General features: G+C 41.8%; 1 protein-coding gene across 1 annotated transcript in view; it reads right to left on the bottom strand.

Moving 5' to 3' along the window:
* luzp2 (leucine zipper protein 2) overlaps nucleotides 1-19,618 on the bottom strand; it is a 140,004-nt gene that overhangs the window by 48,434 nt on the left and 71,952 nt on the right. Inside the window, exons 3-5 of the mRNA XM_062394629.1 lie at nucleotides 18,910-18,980; nucleotides 15,573-15,654; nucleotides 11,523-11,585 (exon numbers count right to left, since the gene is read on the bottom strand). Of these exons, the coding sequence (XP_062250613.1) occupies nucleotides 11,523-11,585; nucleotides 15,573-15,654; nucleotides 18,910-18,980 (216 nt within the window). The remainder of the gene's footprint in view (nucleotides 1-11,522; nucleotides 11,586-15,572; nucleotides 15,655-18,909; nucleotides 18,981-19,618) is intronic.

The raw sequence follows: 19,618 nt of genomic DNA, 5'->3' as shown, positions 1-19,618 counted from the left end.
CTTGTCAATGTCTTTATTTTAACTGTCAGGGTCTGTTTTCCATGGAAATATACAATTTTACTGTTTTATGTGAAGTAAACATCTAAAACATCTCACTTGCTGTTGATTGACCAAATACTCACCAACAAAGGAGTATTTCAAGACTCAAGATTCAAGATTTCAAGATTTTTTGTATTGTCAAATGCACAAGAATAACATTAAGAAGTCGCTGGAAATAACATGCTTGAGTCACAGGCTCTCTTCTGGCAATGCTCAAGTCACTACAACCGAAAAACTAAAAATGAAATAGAAATAGTGTAAAATTGAATAAAATTGGATATCAAAAATTGTAAATAGAAAATAAAATATATATATGTATAAATATATTTATTTACAGATGAAGAGAAAAATAAAATTGCAGCAATAAGCCAAAGTACAACTGTGCTTATTTTGAGTTTGTGTTGAAGTGCAGCTGTAAAAAATGGATTCACCGTGACAAAGAAATCCGTGCATGCGTAGACTTTGGGATATTTCCGGCTGTGACTGCTTCTGTTCACTGTTTGCTGCCATAGACAGAAATAGAGGGAAGAAGTTTGTTTCCTTCTGATTGTCGCATGTGAAGCGGCACAGCGAGCCAAACCCAAAAGATACACAACTTGACTGTGACAATATTAAAGTGCTTCTGAAACAATGTGCACGGTTAAGGATGGAGATATTATGTACGTAGCAGTTCATCAGAACCGGAGCCTCCCTCGGCTGTGCAGTGCGACAACAGTTTAGAGACCTTTTCTGTGATTTCTAATATTGTGAGAAAAATGTTTTATGGTTTCAACCTAATTGGACAATCCCTGGCTACGAGAATAATGCATGGGAACCCTGAGAATGAGAAATATCACCTATAAATAAAAGAAGGTTGCTGTATTGGCTGTTTTCGAAGACAGTTAATGTAATTTGTCTTTTTGCATGTTGCAGCATTTTGGCAGCGTTTGGGGGGGGGGGGGGGAATTTAGATTTAATACAAGCCACCCTCCGGCTCCCTGAGGGAACACGCCCTCCTGTTAGCATGAGACACTGAGGCAACACATTCAGTGTTTGGGTTTTACCTGAAACTCCAGATTTCATTACAGACAAGCAGAGAGAGAGATGTGGATATCCTCTAAATGGCTCTTTTCTTCTAACAGACCCTGTTGGATTTGTTTACTGTGCTTATGTGCAAACTCAATACATATGGACTTCATCATGATCTCCCACAACCAAACCCCCCAAAACAACCAAATACTCAGCAGATGTCAGGGGAAGCTAAAAAGTGATGAATGCTTGTTGTTGACATTATTAACTTGACTTGTGAAGTTAGTTGGCCTTCCTTCAAATTGAGTTAAAGGCTGAGTTTAACACTGTGATCACAGGATTTAGATATCTTTGTAGATATGCTTTTAATTTAACATTAGCCTCTTTGCTTGTTATTTGCCGGACAATTCAGGTAATCTGACAAAATACACTAAATCAATTGAGAAACATGTTATTGGACTATATAACATGCAAGCTTTGTCTTTTTCAGATCAGCATCCCTCAGGATTGATGCTTATTTTAACATTTGATGCCATAACACATGATTCAGACATTTTGTAGATGAGCAATTATCCTAAATGATTTGTATTAGCCTGAAAAAGCAAATACTTTCATGATATAGACCTGAATCATTGAGAAACAGGGTAACTTCATGGTAATTAGCTATATGGTATGCTAGCTTTGTATTGTTCAGATCAACAGTTGAGATGTTTCATGGCCTTTAAGCAGGAAAACTTCTCCACAATATAAATTACACCGTTTTTATATTGCCTCTTGTGGGACAATAAGGAGCTTATCTCTCTAGAGCTGTAGTTCTTATTCTGATGTAAACTTAACTTTGGATGTCACCACTTCACTCGGTCTCAAGTTGATGCCAGAACTGAGTAAAACAGTCTGTAGAGGTTGCAGCGACTAAATATGTGATTCTTAAGCATAAAAGCCACAGCATGTTTTAGTTCAGACAAATTCTCAAGTCAGCATGAACAGTAAACAAGCAGGACCTTCAGGACGGTTCCCTTCAGGCTGTTTACCTGTCGGGTCAGAGTCAGGGTGAAGGAAACACAGAGAGCATCATGACAACTATCAAGGAGAGAAAAGAATCAATCAAGCCTCAATGCTGAAGTGATGAACAGGTTCTGATCTCCAACGTCATAACAGCTGTAAACGCACTAAACTGATGGAGTCTGTGAATCCAACCAGCAGCTTCACAAGCCTCTGGACAAAGAGGCAGTGCCAGGAATATTAGCTTTCCACTTTCTTTAATTATGCTAGATTGGCAATTTTTTTTGACATTTTCATTTAATTCCTTAGGAGTGATTAATGGATCTAGATGAAGAAAAACCTGGCCTATGTAAGGGACTGATATCTATATGAGAGTGTGGCTTGATTGGATTTCAAGGGACGGTTAGGTCTCGCCAGAAGTGTACGCTCTGCTGAGTTCGATTCCAGAGTCCAAATAGGAACATTATTCACATTAGACATATTGAGGATTTCCCTCGATTAATAAACCAGGAGAAATGTACCTATTCTGTAAGTTTTAGATTCTTTCAGAACTGATTCCTCTCCTCCACAGATCTCACGCTGCAGGAGACAGTCACACCATCGCTGCTTCTCCAACTGCATCGTTTCCTGTCGATTTCAGGGAAGCAGCTACTGAGTCATTAAATAATGGTCTCCTCATTCCAACAGCACCATTCTTCTCCCCTCTTTATCCCCAGTAAAAGAGCAGATAGACCAGTATTAACAGTGCTCTTAAAGGAGAGGGCAGTGGCTCGCCTGATACAAATGAGGAGACATAATAATGTGGCTGTATTTGCTCCTGAACACGTCTTTGAGGGAAAATGGATTCACAGTCTGTTAGCCCAACAACAGCTCACCCCCCCCAGGCCACATTCGACTGAATGCTGTCCGAGGAAATGAACGTTTTCCACGGCAAAAATCCAGTATTTACTGATAAGGCTTTCTGGTTTCCCCCTGACCTCAGTGGAGGGGGAATCGATGTGGAATACGCTGCTGAGATCAGAATGGTCTCTGTGCTGGATATAGTGTGAAATGAGCATGATGTCATAAAATGAAAGCGCCAGGTGAGATACAGAAGGAAGCTGTCCCAGAGAAACAGTGAGAAACAGGTCTGACACTGGATCAGCAGAGTGAACGGGCCTTCTACACATCTGCCTTTAGCTTTCACCTGCAGCTTTGTAAGCGGCTGAACTGCATCAGGGCTTTATTTACTTAATCAGAGGCTCTTTCATTGGACTCATCTTCAGGGTGCAGGCGAGTGGAAATCATGGATTTCTAACTAAATGGATGTTGATTGTGTGGCTGGTCTTCACATTCGCTCTTCGAACCTTCAATTGCTGCTGATTGCTCATATACTATCTTGTTGTGAGGCATTAAAGCAACACAACTTCTGGTGGGGGTTGATTACATATACTCTCATTAGCTATCGATCGTGTGGGTAAAGAGATGATGGCTGTTGAGAATGTCTCCAAACTCATTACGGCTAATTACTGTCACCTACTGACTGAGCATATGGTTTAACACGAGATGAAAGTCCTGAGCCACAAATCAGGAAGTGGGTAAAGACGGGCGACTCATCTCCACTTCCTCCCACGGTCCAGATATGAAGCCAAAAGATCTGCTCAGTCGCTCTCAGCCAGGAGGTTTCACTCTATCATCAGATAACAAATTAAAACCAAACTCGACAGAGGAAAATTAACACTTGGATCTAGATCAGTGACTTGAATATTGACTTTGAGTTTGGTCCCTGTCCCATCTGCTAACATGGAGGAGATGGGATTTATGACCTGTAATCCAGCCAAGTCGTCCATCTTTTAATAGACAATATGGTCCGGTTCCTAATGGATTCCCCGCAAATTACTGCCACCTACTGACATAACAAGGGTATAACACGATATGAAAAAGATAAATTATGTGCTGAGGAGACTGCTCTGGGTTTTAAGATATAAGACGTGGCCTCTAACCGACTGAACTCCATCATGAAGCTACTGAGAACTTTAATCGTTGTGTTGTTGAGTTGAACACGTGTTTCCAGGTCGTGTTGTTAAGGGATCACCTGACTCACACTTATGGTTTATGGTTGTGCGATGCTTTTGTTTATTGTTCCACCGTGTACCGTATTTGCAGATTGTGTTGGCAACTTGAGACACATGAATTTGTAGTTTTTATGATTTTATTTGCATGTAAATGAAGTGTCCGCACACTTTCCCTGTGTCTTCAGAGAGATGTGTGTTTTTTAATGTTTTGTGTCAAATCAAAGCTTTGTTCTGCACAATGTGTGTAACCAGCATCTCACAACTCACAGCGGGAGTATGATGATTATTCAATTTGCATCCACAACATGTAATCTGTTTTTGGAGTTCATGGTCAGTTCACAATAATTTTATGAGTGGGCGCAAAACACGCAACTGTGTGCGTCAGGTTGAGCTTCACGGATTTATTACCTCATCCTTCAGGACGTTTGAGTCATTTGGATTTATTTTGGTTTTGCTTCAGGTTTGACAAGGCCTCATTAACATGCAAAACAATACACAAATCATTATACATGGAATATACTGTAAATAATCATGAAGCTAGAATGCTTGTTAGGTTTCTGAGAGATAGAGTTTCCTGCCTGCAGCTGCAGCAGTTGCAAACCTGTCAGGACTCATATCTACGGATAAAGATATCATTGACAAAGCCAGAAAGAAAATTTGAATTTCTATTTTTTGAGACTCTTCAATTTCTCTTGCATTACCAGACAATTTCATGCCTCTGAAAATCCTGCAAATAACACAAACCAGGGTTGAAATATGACTCTGTGGCCGACGTGTGCAGCCAGAAACCCGAGGTCGTGAGATGGCTGTTGCTTTGTGTTAAACGGGAACTTTTCAATCCACTTTGTATCGTTACAATATCACTGATACATGAAGATGAGTACTGTGTCGCCTGGACTGAGATGTACATGGTCGAAAATATAGCCAGATTTGTTTTGTTCCCCGGTTGTGTGCTCGAACCACAACGTGCACTTCCGCATTTCCGTGTGCAGTCGGAGAGAAACCTGGAAGCAGGGTGCATTCTGGGTGTTGTAGTTTGTCCACCTTTGCGGAGAAAGGAATATCAGGGTTTCTTTGCTACACCAATTCCGATTGTTAACCCCTTGTGGACGAATGTCGCTAATTAGCCTCAAACCCCATTCTGGTCTTAATGCCGCCGAGATGACGATTATGCCTGATGGTGCAAATACTACACATACCAAGGAAGGTATTGGAAGCACTCTGCCGCCATCTAGTGGTCGTAGTGGAAAATACATACTAGCCCCTTGGGACTGTGCAGCAAAGTTATTTTGAGGTATTAAGCTGTATTTGAAATACTGTGATGTATGTCTGTTGTATATGCTATATTGAAATTAACAATCTCCTCTTAATTTATGTATATATTATATATGCATCTGTATGACAGGCCAAAAACACTTTTTTATATATAATTGGAAATTAATTCAGGCAGTAAGGGGCTAATGATGCGGTCGTCCTCCCAGCAGTGAAACGCTTCTCTTACTGGTTCACCAACTAAATATCTGGGATCCACATCTCCAGACTAACTTCAAATGTCTAAATCAAACCATAAAGTCTGTCCAAATATTTGTCTTCCCATTTTATAAGGTGACCACACACACGCCTCTAACATGCAGTTACCTGTGAGTGATGCATTACATTGTCAATAAAGCACAAACCCCTGTGTAGGTAATTGTGTGCTGGCATGACCGTCCACAGCACTTGAATCTGTCACTGCCATATATCTCAACCTTTTTAATTTACAATAAACACTGTCACTCTCTCTCGGGGGAAGTCGATCCCACGATTGCTCTTGCGTAGCGTGTTGCGCCTGCTGTCTCCGATATGTGGCGGCAATCGATCAGCCCGTTCATCTCCTTGTCTGCTCGGCACAACACAAATGACACCGCGTGCCATTATCCGTCTCACCCCCGTTTTATCCAGACCTTCATTTCCGTCAGTGCACTTTTTGCCCCGAGTGCATGTCAGCGATCATACGGTGACAGTAGACGTGATAAGAGCCTCTCTGGCATTCGGTGGCTTTCTGCATTAATGCAGTGGCTGAGTAATGTCGTGGCGGAGGAGGAAGGAAGTTATTCATTTTTCAAGGCGCGAGCACCGTTGAGTTTATTGGGTTGCGTGTAGAAATAACTCAAAAAGGGGACTAAACATTCAGTGTTAGTTAATTTCACGAGGCAGGATCCAGGCATTTAATACCCAGATATTAAGAAAAGTCTCAGAGGGAGGTTGGCGTTAGATTTTACAGTGTGTGAGCTACTTCTAACGTCTGCCAGGAGAACATTACCTCTGGTGTCATTTCTTTGAATATGCATTTTCAGGTTCTCGTTTCATCTGCGCTGCTGTGCTTCGTTACCGTTTAAATCACTTAAAATCACAATAGAACCAACTCGACTAAACTGAAATTATGATTCTGTTACGTCTTCTTTTATCGCCTCTGAAGATCATGAACAAGAGAACGCGCTGCATCAGGTCTTAAAAGAAAAATAGAAAAGTTGTATCTGCTTTGTCTTTGTCCTGTTCGACAAAGATAAGGCAGCAGTTTCCATTTTCCACCTGCTTCTCCATCTCCTCTGGTAGGTATCACACAGAGATCCTGTAAATACACCAGTGTATGATTTTTTCCTTCCATTTAGTCTGTGAAATTACATCAGGAGAACATGAAAGGAAGAAGACAATGAGGAGGAGGCCATTTTAGACTCGAAAACATCAGAATCGGCAGCAAGGAATAGAGTATGTGGCAAAGCAGCATATTACCAGGCTCTGTGAGAACCTGATGAATCCCAGCAGGATCCCAGTCAGTCTGTAAATCACTCTCTCTAAAAAATACTCATAATAAGCCCTGCAAGCAAATCATTGATAATGACTTCAGAGAGAATGGACGCCATAAAGCTTCCCCCTCGCCGACACCGCAGCACAAATCACAGGGATCGGCAGCATAAAGAAGCATTTTAAAAAGTACTGCTGGTGTAAACAAAGGCTACGCTGAGCTGCACTGATGTTCCTCTGGTCTCCATCAGGAAAATGTGCTAAGTTACAAGGTTATGTGAAGGTCAACTTTTTGTTACCTCCACATAGGTTGGTACTTTAGCTGGATTAAGCACAAGAAACTGATATCCACATCCTTCCAGGTGAAAGATGGGACATTTCAATTTAAAAACTCAAAATCTGGACAATATTCATTAAAAAAAATATTTTTAAGAAGTTCCAGGTATGAATCTTAATGAGAGCAACTTGTTGAATTTACGGTTTAGTCTCTACTGAGTACTATTCTAGTTGATATACTGTTATGCTGTAAAAACATGTTAGTTCAAGTTGCTTTAATCTTATATTAAGAGGGGGTAAATATTTATTACACCCTCACTGATATAAATGTGGCCAACAACTATAAGAAGCAGTTCTCAGTTTAGCTCAGTACTCTTTCTACAAGGCCGTAAAAATTAAGGTAACATATAAAGAGTGAATTGATGTTGACTCGTGAATATTCAGTTTCTCATTAGAGAGTTCATAAGAGCTGCTCTAAATGTTGAAGAGGGCGAGGGGAGACATTTGACACATGCACATAGCACTCCCCCCTTCTTTGGATTACTCATCACTTCCTGATTACTTGTTTATTAGGGACCTGGATCCTTTTTTGAGTAGAGTGTAAATGTGAAGAAAGGCAACTGGACTTTCTTTTTTTAAGAAGCTCCTGCAGTGGTCTGAAGTTCAGGTTGAGGACCTTGATGGCCCACGATGTATCGATAGGGTCATTCACAGCTGCACTCAGAGGACCCACTAGTTTGCTAGAAGGTCGACAACCTCCATGTTCAACATAACGACTCTCGAGATAAGCAACGACCCAAAGAGGTTAAATACCTGGAACTTCCCTCGGCTCACTTCGAAGTGAAGCAGCCTCCCGGATGAGGGTTGAGAGTTTTACAGTGAAACAGAGGAGACAGAACTCTGAGCTGGTAAAATGATAATGCTTGAGCTCTTCTGACCTTTGGGTTTCTGCACACGAGAGCATTTCTGCAACTCACACAAGCGTATATTAGATGCGGAGAAAATGTTTCTCATGATTTCCCTGCGTGTAGCCGCGACTTAAATGTCAGCGCGGGCGCAGATGTCAGAGGAGCTCCCAGACTTCTTATTGACCACAACTGACCCCGACTGTATGTGATTATGAGCCCTGCAACCTAGAGAGGACGCTTCCCCCACATAGAGCTGGAAGAGAAAGAGACAAATCTGAAAATATGTCAACAATGGACTATTCGTGTAACGCAGAGCGTGGCTTCATTTGCTGAACCATAACATTTGCGAGGCTTTTCAACCTTCTCATCAGGAAAGATGATTGTGTACAGATGATATATGCAAATGGGGTTAAGCAGGAGGCTGTGACAAACATTAGCGCTCGGATCCTTCCCCGTGCCTCCTCGTCAGCACTTCTGTTCTTGTACGACTTCCAAATCAAGACGTTTGCATTAAAGGAATCCTTAATCCCTAATTGTTCATTACAAAGCCGAATCATGGCTTTCTTTATGGGTCATTTACTCAGTTAAACCGATCCGCTGCGCAGTATCGCCAACATGTACAACCTGCTGCTGTGGAAATCCCTTGATTGATGGCTGAGGGCTTTCTACATTTACCTCTGATTACCCCAGGCGGAGTTAAGCATGCAGGGACAAATTCAATATAAAACATTAACAGACATTTATTCAGGGTGGCACGGTGGAGCTTGACGGTGGTAAGGGTTCCAGGCTGGAAGCTGCTGGTCGCTGTAGAGCTTCTCTATGTTCTCCCTGCGCCTGGTGAAGTTTACTCCAGCTTCATCCCACCAGCCACAGACATGCAGCTTAGGCTAAGACTCTTAATTGCCTGTACTACGAACACCTCCCCTCAAAGGATAATCTGTACCATGAATATTAAATGGAGGAATCCATTCAAATTGAGCTGCTACCTGATATATTACCTTATGAATGCATTAATCAACAGGACTATTTAAAGGTTGATCTACTTTTATTATGCTGTATTCATTTCTCATTCCATGATGAAACCCATTACTGGCCTTACATGGCACCACCACCCAGGTTCACTGGAGGATTAACTGTGATTACTTTGGCTACAGCAGCAAATTGAGAACATGGGTGAGGGTCTGTTCAGCTTCATGTTCAGATCATGGAGGTACAGTTCTTTCTAAATGTAGTTTGGTCGTAAAATCAATTTATCGCAGTTTCAATCAAGTGAATGTCTGTAAATGAACCACTTAATACAAAGTTCAGCTACTCTCTTTGGACATTTACATTACAGATGTGTTGACCTTGGGTTTAATTCAATCCGCTGGTTATGGCGACTTCGGAGAGCTGAGGATGAATACGACTTAGCTGAGGACATGTTGTGAGAATTATTCACAACACAAAGTTGACCTACTTGTGGTATTTTTTATGTGAACAGCAAGGAGTCCTGCAGCAGATGGTCCTGCCTCCATGACGCCGTCAGCCCGGCCTCATGGAGTCAGTGTGGGATCACATGACAAAACTGAACACGCAGAGTAACACAAAATCCACAGCACATTCTTCAAAACGCTTGGAAACAACCAGACTGCACAACACGTGACCGGGGGAACAAGTGCTGCTCGCAATCTTCAGGGTGGTGACACAAAAATAAGGATATGATAATTGTTTTGTCTTTGTGCTGCTCTATGTATAAGCTCATTCATACATATTGTTGGGTTATTAGCCCCCACTGCAATGGAGTAAGTAGTTGTATTGATCAGATGATTATTCCCCTTCATGAATAAGTCACAGAGAAGATTGACAAGGACATTGTGCATAATCCAAACATCTATTTTTTGAGGTATCTCTGCACCCTACTGGTTTATAGAATGGTTATGGTTCCCTGATTGGAGTCCACAGTTCACGTGCAAGCCTCTCTGATGCTTTATCATTTTTGAAAGCATCCAAACTTTAATTTTAACACCTTTGCACATGTCTGATAAATCCACGAAAACCTAGATTCAGGCAGGTTCCCTCTATAAACAGCGTGATCTCAGGCACTTGATGTCATCGTGTCATTGTTCGGTTCTTCATTTGAAGCACTTGATCGAGTTAACAGAGCAGGGATTAGTCATAATTGGCGTCAAATTGACTCGAACATCTGGCGAAAACCCGTTTTCTCACTGCAGTGGTGGGGGATATTGCCTGGTAAGCTTCACTGTCTCTTCATCATCATTTTTCATGATCTTGTGATGTGATTAAAAAGCCCGCCTGCAGTTCAGAGCAGGAACAACCAGCATCGGCTGTGACCATGGTGTGACATTACAGAGCCTCACGAGCCTGCTCCATGAAAATCCCTTTTTATACTGGAGCCATAAACTGAAAAAAACTGCAGTGAATATTTACAAAATACACAAACAGTTATTTGTTCTTGTAGAAAAGTTTTTAAAAGCCGTTAATGTTGATGAAATATACCTTTATAGCGAATTGAGAAACTTTTGTGATGTCATTAAGATACCAGATGTCAATTTAATCACCAAGAAACCTGAGGCAGTGAAAATCTGCAGACAAGTGTATTTGCATATAATATGAGATGGAGTCAATAAATCTGGGGTTAGACACTGGTTTGAAAAACAAGTCACATATTTAGATATACGATTAATCAAAGGGTTTTTAAAATCCAATGAAATTAACAAAGTGATTTCCTTTTCTTTGTCACATTGTTGGTTTGTGGAACTTTTGTTTTGATGTTTTCTTTTCTCTGTTCTTCATGTGACGCAGCCGACGTCACACAAACCAAAGTTAACAATGAAAACCTCCAACTTTAAATGACTTACAGGCAGCTGCCGCGGAAAAACACTGACGGCACGTTACGTTTAATGAGCTGCTGGTCGGCTGTGGCTGCGTTTTTTTTTTTTTTTCTTCCATTCCTGCAGATAACGATCCAAGCGGTAAGATAATGTGGTGTCACATGTTGTCAGCGTAGCTACGATGGCATTTGCCGGCACACTCTTTCTTTTTTTTTCTTCTCCAAGCTGTCTGAGGCGTCAGCGGTAAATGTCAGATTTCCCTGTCCGCTCCTCGGCATCAAGGAGGAAAATCTTTTCAGATGAACTATTTCGTGCTGATGTTCAACCGTCGGGAGGAAGAAGCAGTGAATGAAAGACGACTTCTCAAAGACACAGCCCGGTGATAACAAAGCAAAAAACTAATTCATGCCAGCGAATGTCCAGCTTTGATTGAGGGCAACAAGACCCGCCCACTCAAAACAAATCACCATATGAAATGCAAAAGGCAAAGAACAACAGTTAATTCAATTAAAGCTCTTCCTTTATGATAATATACTGTCACAAAAATCTAAACAGAGAAGTACCGAGGTCGAGGGATCTTTTGTTTTAAGTGTTGCCTCCACGACACTTCGATGACTCACCTCTTGCTGGAGGTCCTTGATGATTTTGGTTTTTTTCTCCATCTCCACTTTGAGAAATTTAATCTGAAAAACAGAAAGGGAAAAAAATAAAGAAAAAGATGAGAGTTGATCTACAGCCTCACGGTGTTATTTTCCATTCACTGAACATATTTAATGACAGTTATGGATGTGGAGTTTGCCTATTTAAGCAGCGTACGTGAAATTAAATGCATTGAATGAAGGCAATTAGGACAATTATCAGAAGGCAGCGCCGGGATCTGATCCAACATCATCCAGAAAGAAAAAAATGACAAATAGGGCTGCACGATTAATCGTATTAAAATCTTGATTCACTCCGATGTGTGATTTCTATCTGACGTCAACTCTGCTGCATTTTAATGAGGGACATCAGCTGCATCAAAACAAGCGCTCCTACTTCCCTCCAAGAGAATCCAAAGCCAGAACAATCTTTATGTCATGTAATGCAGTAAATGTTTTAAAATAGTGATTAGAGTCATGAATCACTGGAGCTCCAAGCCCATTAACACTGAACAAGTAAACCTTTAAAATCACAAACATTTACCTTCTCATTTTTAGGGTATTTACATCATAAAATGATTCATAAACCGACAGAGGAAATAAATCCCTTTTTTTTCTAACATTTTTTTTACTCTGGAGAGGGGGGGTGAATTCAAAGTCATATTTTTTCATCCCGACTTTGGAGTGAGTGCACCCGAGGGAGCTGTAAACTAGACGGCACCGGTTGACTCACGTCCCCAGACGGGGCACGATAACATCAAAGGTCATGTTCAGTCACTGTAGCTACACAGCCCCGGAGAAAATTACAACATATAAAGCTTTAAAAAACCAAGAGAAAGAACCTCCTGGTGCAGCATTAACTCATTTGTTCATCAATATCATCACATAAGATGGTAAATTATGAAACATGTGTGTGTTGTATATGCACCACGTGTTTGTGATTGTACGTCGAGCAGAAAAACCTGTGTTTGTCTTTGATCTATCGTCTTTAATCTAAGCTGTACTTACACTGAGGCAGTATATCCAGGCTCCTTGTTTAAAATGAACATAGCTCCTCACAAAGTGACTGAGGCACAGAGGCCCCTCGCTGCAGTGAAACTTAAAAACTCTCTTTTTTAGGTCGCCCACCTATCAACCCGTTAAAGACTTTTCTAAAAACCTCTGTCACACGTTGCATTTCCTCTCGTGTCCTACAGAGTTGGTTAATCTTAACAGATGTCCAGAAACGCTCCCTGATTCTCCTCCTGCAGGAGCAAACACCTTGTTTATTCCTGCAGGGGAGAAGCTGCCTCTTTTCCTTATGTGTGTCGGGTTCTGGGGCCCGTATGTTTATCATGTCACAGTTTTATCTTTGTTTATCACGTCCCTTTCTTCGGGAGCTCAGCGTGGCTCGCCGGTGCAGACCTGTATCTGGTGCTCAGCAGCCAGACAGAGGTTCAAACACAAACTGCAGACGTCAAGCTGCTGCCGAGAGCTGCTATATGTGTCCAAAAGAAAGAAATCTATCTGTGTGAAGATAGACCCAAAGATACATCCCTCTCTCTTTCTGTTGTGTGTCCTTAAGAGAGGTCATCCAGTGAGTCAAGGGGACAACGAGCGGAGGATTCATGGGGCTGGTGACCTCATACCAGGAGTGGACCCCAGGGAGCAGAGAGCTCCACCAGTGGACCCACAGCCCCGAGCAGAGCATGATACCATCAAGGTTCATGTTTCAGTCAATACAGCTGCCACAGGGAAGGGATGGAGGAAAGAGAAAATAGCAAACACGTCTCCGTGCAGCTTTTAGTGTTTGTTGTAAAAATAAGTCAAATATAGGGGAAATATTGTAGAAGCTTCTTTACATTAGCTGTTCAGCAGTCTGTAAAGAGAAAATTGTTGATTTAATTGTGATTTATATATGTATATAATGACGTATGATAATTGGTGCTCAGGCCCTAACAAGATATGACAAAAAACGTATAGAAAATGAAACTAGCTTAATTGTTGAGCTGGACAGGATGTAGTTCTGACAATTTCCTCCAGAAATATAAATATGTTCTATAGTAGTCATGGTAATACTTGTTAATTGAATAATTAATAAACTGGTGGATGGATTAAAAAAAACAAAAACGTTTTAATAAGTGATCAAATAAGTGATACAATGTTTGAAAATGTATCAAACAACAAAATTCTCTGCAGTCAGTCAGGGACCTCTGCAAATGCTAACCTCAGTATGCTAACATGTTAGCAGGTAACAGTCGACACAAAGAGCAGCTGAGGCTAATGGGAATATCATTTTGTATTTGCTAAATGTGTGTGTGCACCAAATATCATAATAATCTATTGTTGAGCTTTTTAGTCTAGCGACCACCACCAACTGCCCGATGATATTCACATCTGTAAAGCCAAACTATTCACTTGGTCTAGTTGAATACAGTTGAATTGAATTTGATTAATCTTAATCTTTCTTAAGAGACCTGCTGGTTTGACTTCCACTTCTCAACACTTATCCTATTTCTACTTTTCAATCCTCTCCCTCCATCCCTTCTTTTAAAGATCTCTGCACGTCAGATGCTACGGTAAACATTTTAATTTTCGGTAGCGAGGCGCCTCTAACGCTCCTCATGTTGATTCTCTGTGTATTATTTTATTTTACAAGCTTTGTTCTCCCACTGAGCGGTGAGGGGCCACCGATTGGACGGCAGAGACGACGTTTCACTGCTCTGTCGAACGACTGTGGCATTTGCATGACGCCTCCGTGGTCGTTTTAATCTCCGAGCTCGGCGGTTGTTACGAGTTCCATCTAACAGAACATAAATGTCAAACTCAAATCGTAAAAAAAGACACAAAAAAAACAGCGACTGGGATTTGTCACTGGTTGGAGATCTTTTGTTTATCTCGCCGGGCGCAGACGACTGTGACTGTCGATCATAATGTTAGAGTCAAACCTCCCGAGTCTGCACGAGAAGCCAGGACAAGCTTTTCATTAGCGTGCACGGAAAATCCCCTGAATCCCTCCCTGTGCCGGTGACAGAACATGAGGTGAACTCTCTGAATAGTATGAAGACACAAATGTAGGACATCAAAACTATACAAATGGGCTATACAATTATAATATGATGACGAAAATATAGAATCTATACACAAGGAGGAGGAATTCTGCTTTTACAGTTTTCACCTTAAATACCGGCTGTCACTGCCAAAATGAATCAGATTCAACTGTTTTATTCATGTTATTTAGTTCAAGTGTTAAACTCCCTCTAACATATTGATGGAACACTTTTAAACTACTTAATCTCATGCACCAAATTGAGCTTCTTAATCCGAGTACTGGTTTAAACATGTATAATGCATGAGGATAAATTATTGATGTGATGTGAATGACAGCTCAGTCGGGGGAATGTCAGTCGTGACAGTGACGAGAAAGAAAAATAACTTGGAGGAAAAAAGACGTTTCACTCTGTTGGATTTGTAGAAACTGTAGAAACACTCGGTTTGAAAGTTTAAAACCGATTTATATATTTTTCTGTATCTTTATATATCGATGACAAACGTAAACTATTTGGCTTTTGCTCTACTGGTCAAACTGAATTTGCGATTGTCCTGATGTAACCACGGGTTCTGGGAAATGGTTATCGAGGTTAGTGATTAGCTGGAATTGAATTGTCCAGATTGTTGAAGATACCTGTGAGAAATTTAATAAGAAGCAAATTGACAGTTTCTTGGGCACCGCAGGGGGGGGAAAGATGGACATGTAGATATTGTAGATGGAGAGACGGATACATACATAATAGATAAGTACATGTTCAGGGGTTATAATGGCTTTGTCCAATTTTAGTCAAGGCTGGGAGGAGACAAATCCTTTGCTCCGTATTTCTGGGAGTTTCAATTAGGTGTCGAGGCGAGGGGGCGAGAGAGGGGGAGAGAGAAGTGGGGCGAGAGAAGGGGGGCGAGAGAGTCACCTGTCACACAGGACCGGGGGCCGTGTGTGACAGGTGACGGGTCTGGTTAGAGGAGACCGGATGCTGATGGTCAGGTCGGCCGCTGTCTTACCGTGGCCTGCTGCTTCTCCGCTCTCTCATTTGCCTCGTCCAGCTGCTTCTGCAGGGCTGCCTGGAGGGACTTCATCTCCTCTCTGTCAGGTGAAGGGGGGTGGGGGGGGATACAGTGTTAGCACATCCTCCTCACGGTCTCGCAGGTCTCCAGAGCGCTCTGCCAGGTCCGGAGACACTTTGCACATCAGGACCACAACTGAGATAAAACAGTTTTCAGTCTTTTAACTTCTGTGGAAAAAGAAGTTTGGTTTTCGTTTTTAATTGTTTAACCACAATTGTCCCGCCTTTAAAATAAACTTGGAACAATTACCATTGGGTCAATCACACACACACACACAATGACTCTGAAGTCATTGTTTTTAAAAAGAGGTTCATGTTTCAGATGTTTCAGATCAATTGGATCCAACAAAGGTTTTTCTTTCTTTTTAAAATGTGGTCTCAGTATTGGTAGGATGTTAAACTGGATCACCGACATCCTGAAACAGACTTGGAAGCGATCAGGATCATTTCTCGAGTCCTAAATCAGAAGAGCGATCAGGATTTAATTGACCCAATGTTTTCTTATTCTTGTCTCAAGAAGTTGAAGACCACAAAATCTTCCTAACTGCTAAACTCCTTTTCGTCTCCTACAGCACACGTTTAAATATGTGCAAAAATACGAACTTGGTGTGCAAAGTCTTTTTTTAGTGGATAAATTAAGGTCCATTCAATTTTGAAGCCTTAACATTATAGTTCTAAGGGATAACGGTCTTGAATATTGAATTATTGATGTCAGGTTTCACATATTCAGTCAAGAAGCATTAATTTGACAATACTATTAAGCTTTCCACTCTGGTCGTTGTTGTCATTCATTACGGCAGCTTCCATAATGAATGACGGCAACATTAGCACATCATTAACTGCACAATTAGTGGTTGACGGAAGTATTTGTTGCTCAACTGACGGACAAATCTGCTGTAAACTGCTTTTGTTGAATTGTTCAAGCCTCATTTACACGTTCACACATTTCAATTTGGCATGAATGTTTTCCTCTGTGCTTTCAAAACAGTTCTCACATGCATTTGTTTTTCCTTAATCCAAGAAAACAATTCCCCATTCATCTGTGTCTTTCTTACAGTGTTTGAGATGTAAAGGCTCAGGTGCTGCCAGTTGTTCTTAAGAAGCACGGCTACATGAAGCATCATAAATGAAAAGCGCGTCTTTGATCTAGGTCAATGAGAAGATCACAGTATGTGTATTTATTATGTAGCATCATCCAGTGGCCTATGAGCACCCGGAGCACTCAACATAGATTTTATTCATGCTGTATGAAGCCTGGCGCCGCATTCATTATTTGTTTAACATAATATGTTAATAAATGAAGACGCGATGGGTATTCTGTGCTGTTTGATGCCCCTGTGAACACGTAACAGCAATGCACACTGAATTATAAATCAAGTGGGCAACTGATGTGGGTCAGTGGTTTAAAAAAAAAATCCAGTGCTCAACAGGCCGATTCTCCTTTGCATGATTTTAAAGGCCAGTGGTCTTGTCTCTTGGCAGAAGTTCAGCCCGGTAAACTTTTTTTATTACTTCACAGTGACCCGGCCATCCAACCACCACCACCATCACCGCTGCTGCTGCTGCTTTGGCATTTCATTTAAATTCCCATCTCCTGCTTCCACGACTTTTTGTATAAACAAGATCACAACCGCCCGAGCTGCCAGAAAGTGGGAGTGAGATTGACGTCCCTTGAAGACACAGAGCGGCGAGCGGGAGACAAACAGGTTGACAGCACGTTGAATCACAGATGAATTCAGTTTTTCTTTTTGACATTTTCCTGCTGCCGATCCACGAAAAAGACTGAGACGTCTAAAGAAGCGTCTATCTCAAATAATCACTGAGGAAACTTTTAAATCTCATAAAATTCTAAACTTTGTTTTCAGGATTTGTTTCAGGATCATGGGAAACGTCTCCTGTTCATTTGTGTTTCAGATGTTTCAGTCAGAGCTCCATTAAAAATACCATTTACATGGTGTTGCTTTAACGGTATTGACAACGACTACTTTGAGATTTTCATGCTGCTGTGTCTAAAACTCTGGATTTAACATCAGTGCCCGAGCTGCCAGAGAAACTGGGACAGTCAATGTAAGCCTGACGTCCCTTGAAGACACAGAGCGGCGAGCGTGAGGCAAACAGGTTGACAGCACGTTGAATCACAGCTGAATTCATCTTGGATCAACTTTTTGAGATCTCCCAGTTTCTCCCTTCTGTCTGCACCTGCTCTGCTGGGAAACGATTCTGAAGCAAACTTTAATTTCAGAAAAAAAAAACAATCAAACGGCCGTTAAGAGACGTCAGAAATAAATGACTTGCAATGAATCACCCGTCTGCATCTGCCGCTACGGAGGCAGCTTGTAATCACACCTGGCAGATACAGAACTCCAGAGGTGGATTAATAACACACTGATGGAGGGGGGGGGGGGGGGGGGGGGGGTTGTAGCTTGATGACATGTCAGAGATGCCATGGGGCCAGTGATAGGCTATTGATTGGCTATCAGGAAGCTGCCCACAGGAGGGTTGACTTCATTCCCGGTGACATTTCAGAGGAGCCCCGGGGCCACGGAGGCCTCCTGATCATCCACAGGCTCATTACACACAACATTAGTCAGACAGGGTGAAGCTCTCTAGGTGAACACTTCTCCGGCTCGCTCGCAAATAAGAGGAAAAAAGCGACGTGAGAATGCTTATTTTAAAACACAAAGCAAAGACAGGTTTGTGTATTATTCACCTGCTTCAGCGTGTAATGTCATTTATAAACAAAGTGGGCGTCGTCAATAATAGAGAATGAGCCTATTATTGAAATGCCCTGAAGGCTTCTTCTGTCCATTGGCTACACTATTTTCTGTCAAAAGCAAATCAGTTGAGGTTATTTTAAATCTGAGATTTTTCTCAGCATAGTCTGGAACTGTTTTTACTGTAAAGGAGTGAACTCGGTCCTCGGTGATAAGATGTTTCTTTACACCTTTGGTAGATGGAGTTAACGTGAGAGTTGTTATATTACCATGATTTAATCCTTGATGTCTTTTTGAAGAAACCAGTGAACCAGGAATGTTTCATGTCCGTCAAAGCGTCATGTGACCCCACCTCGACTCTAACATATCTCGATTTAAAGAGACACTTTGGCTTTGAGGGAGTTTTCTGTTGGTTTATAACGTGGAGGCTTAAATAAACAACGCCTAAACGAGTTGATGAAAGAAAGGGCGACAGGCCTCAACCTCCATTTTTTGGACATTTTGGGAGTGGCTTCAGTTTTCAGTTGGTACCTCACGTCCCAGTCACTCATGATGCCTCACCTCTGTTTGCTGCTCAGCTCCAGGATCCTCTGCACGTCCGTCTTGGCCACTGACTCGTCATTTCTCAGCGACTGAAACAGAAAAAAAAGACGCTCGGTTTTAATTCAAGCACCAAATACAGACTCAAGTTTTAAAGGTTTGTGAATCCCTTTAAAGGATAAGAGTCTTGAGAGTTCTTCATGATTCATGAGGTCCTCAGAATAGTGTCCGGTGGCCTCTCACACATGAACAACACAACAATCAGATTCTCCGTGTTCACATCAACACAGGAATCCCTGGAGGACTCAGGTGAGGGGTGGAGCAGCAGGCGGAGGAAAGGTGCAACATATTGATCCCCCGGCAGAAATCACACGTTTTTCTTTACAACATATCGACACATGCATCTGCCCTCATCACCAAAAGCTCTCCTGACATCTTCGTCGGTGTCTTCCTCGTGTGCGGCTCCACTTATTCAACCTGAGACATGTTGCTGTTGTTTCGTCATCTCCACCCCCACTCGCCTGCGGAGGACCTCCTGCTGTGCCCCCACATCGGCTCCCTCTGATATCCTGCAGACTCTTCACTCGCTGGAGAAACTCAGCAGAAAGTCCAGATGCTCAAACTCAGACATTTGCGTTCACACACGCAGCCCTTTCCGGAGAATATCATTGGATAAGCACAACTCAATGTAAAGGATGTTTTGAAATGATGCAGCTGATGTGAAAAGTTG

The sequence above is a fragment of the Platichthys flesus genome, chromosome 1, assembly GCF_949316205.1.
Source record: "Platichthys flesus chromosome 1, fPlaFle2.1, whole genome shotgun sequence".
Classification (NCBI taxonomy): domain Eukaryota; kingdom Metazoa; phylum Chordata; class Actinopteri; order Pleuronectiformes; family Pleuronectidae; genus Platichthys; species Platichthys flesus.
This window is presented reverse-complemented; position numbering and strand designations above follow the sequence as displayed.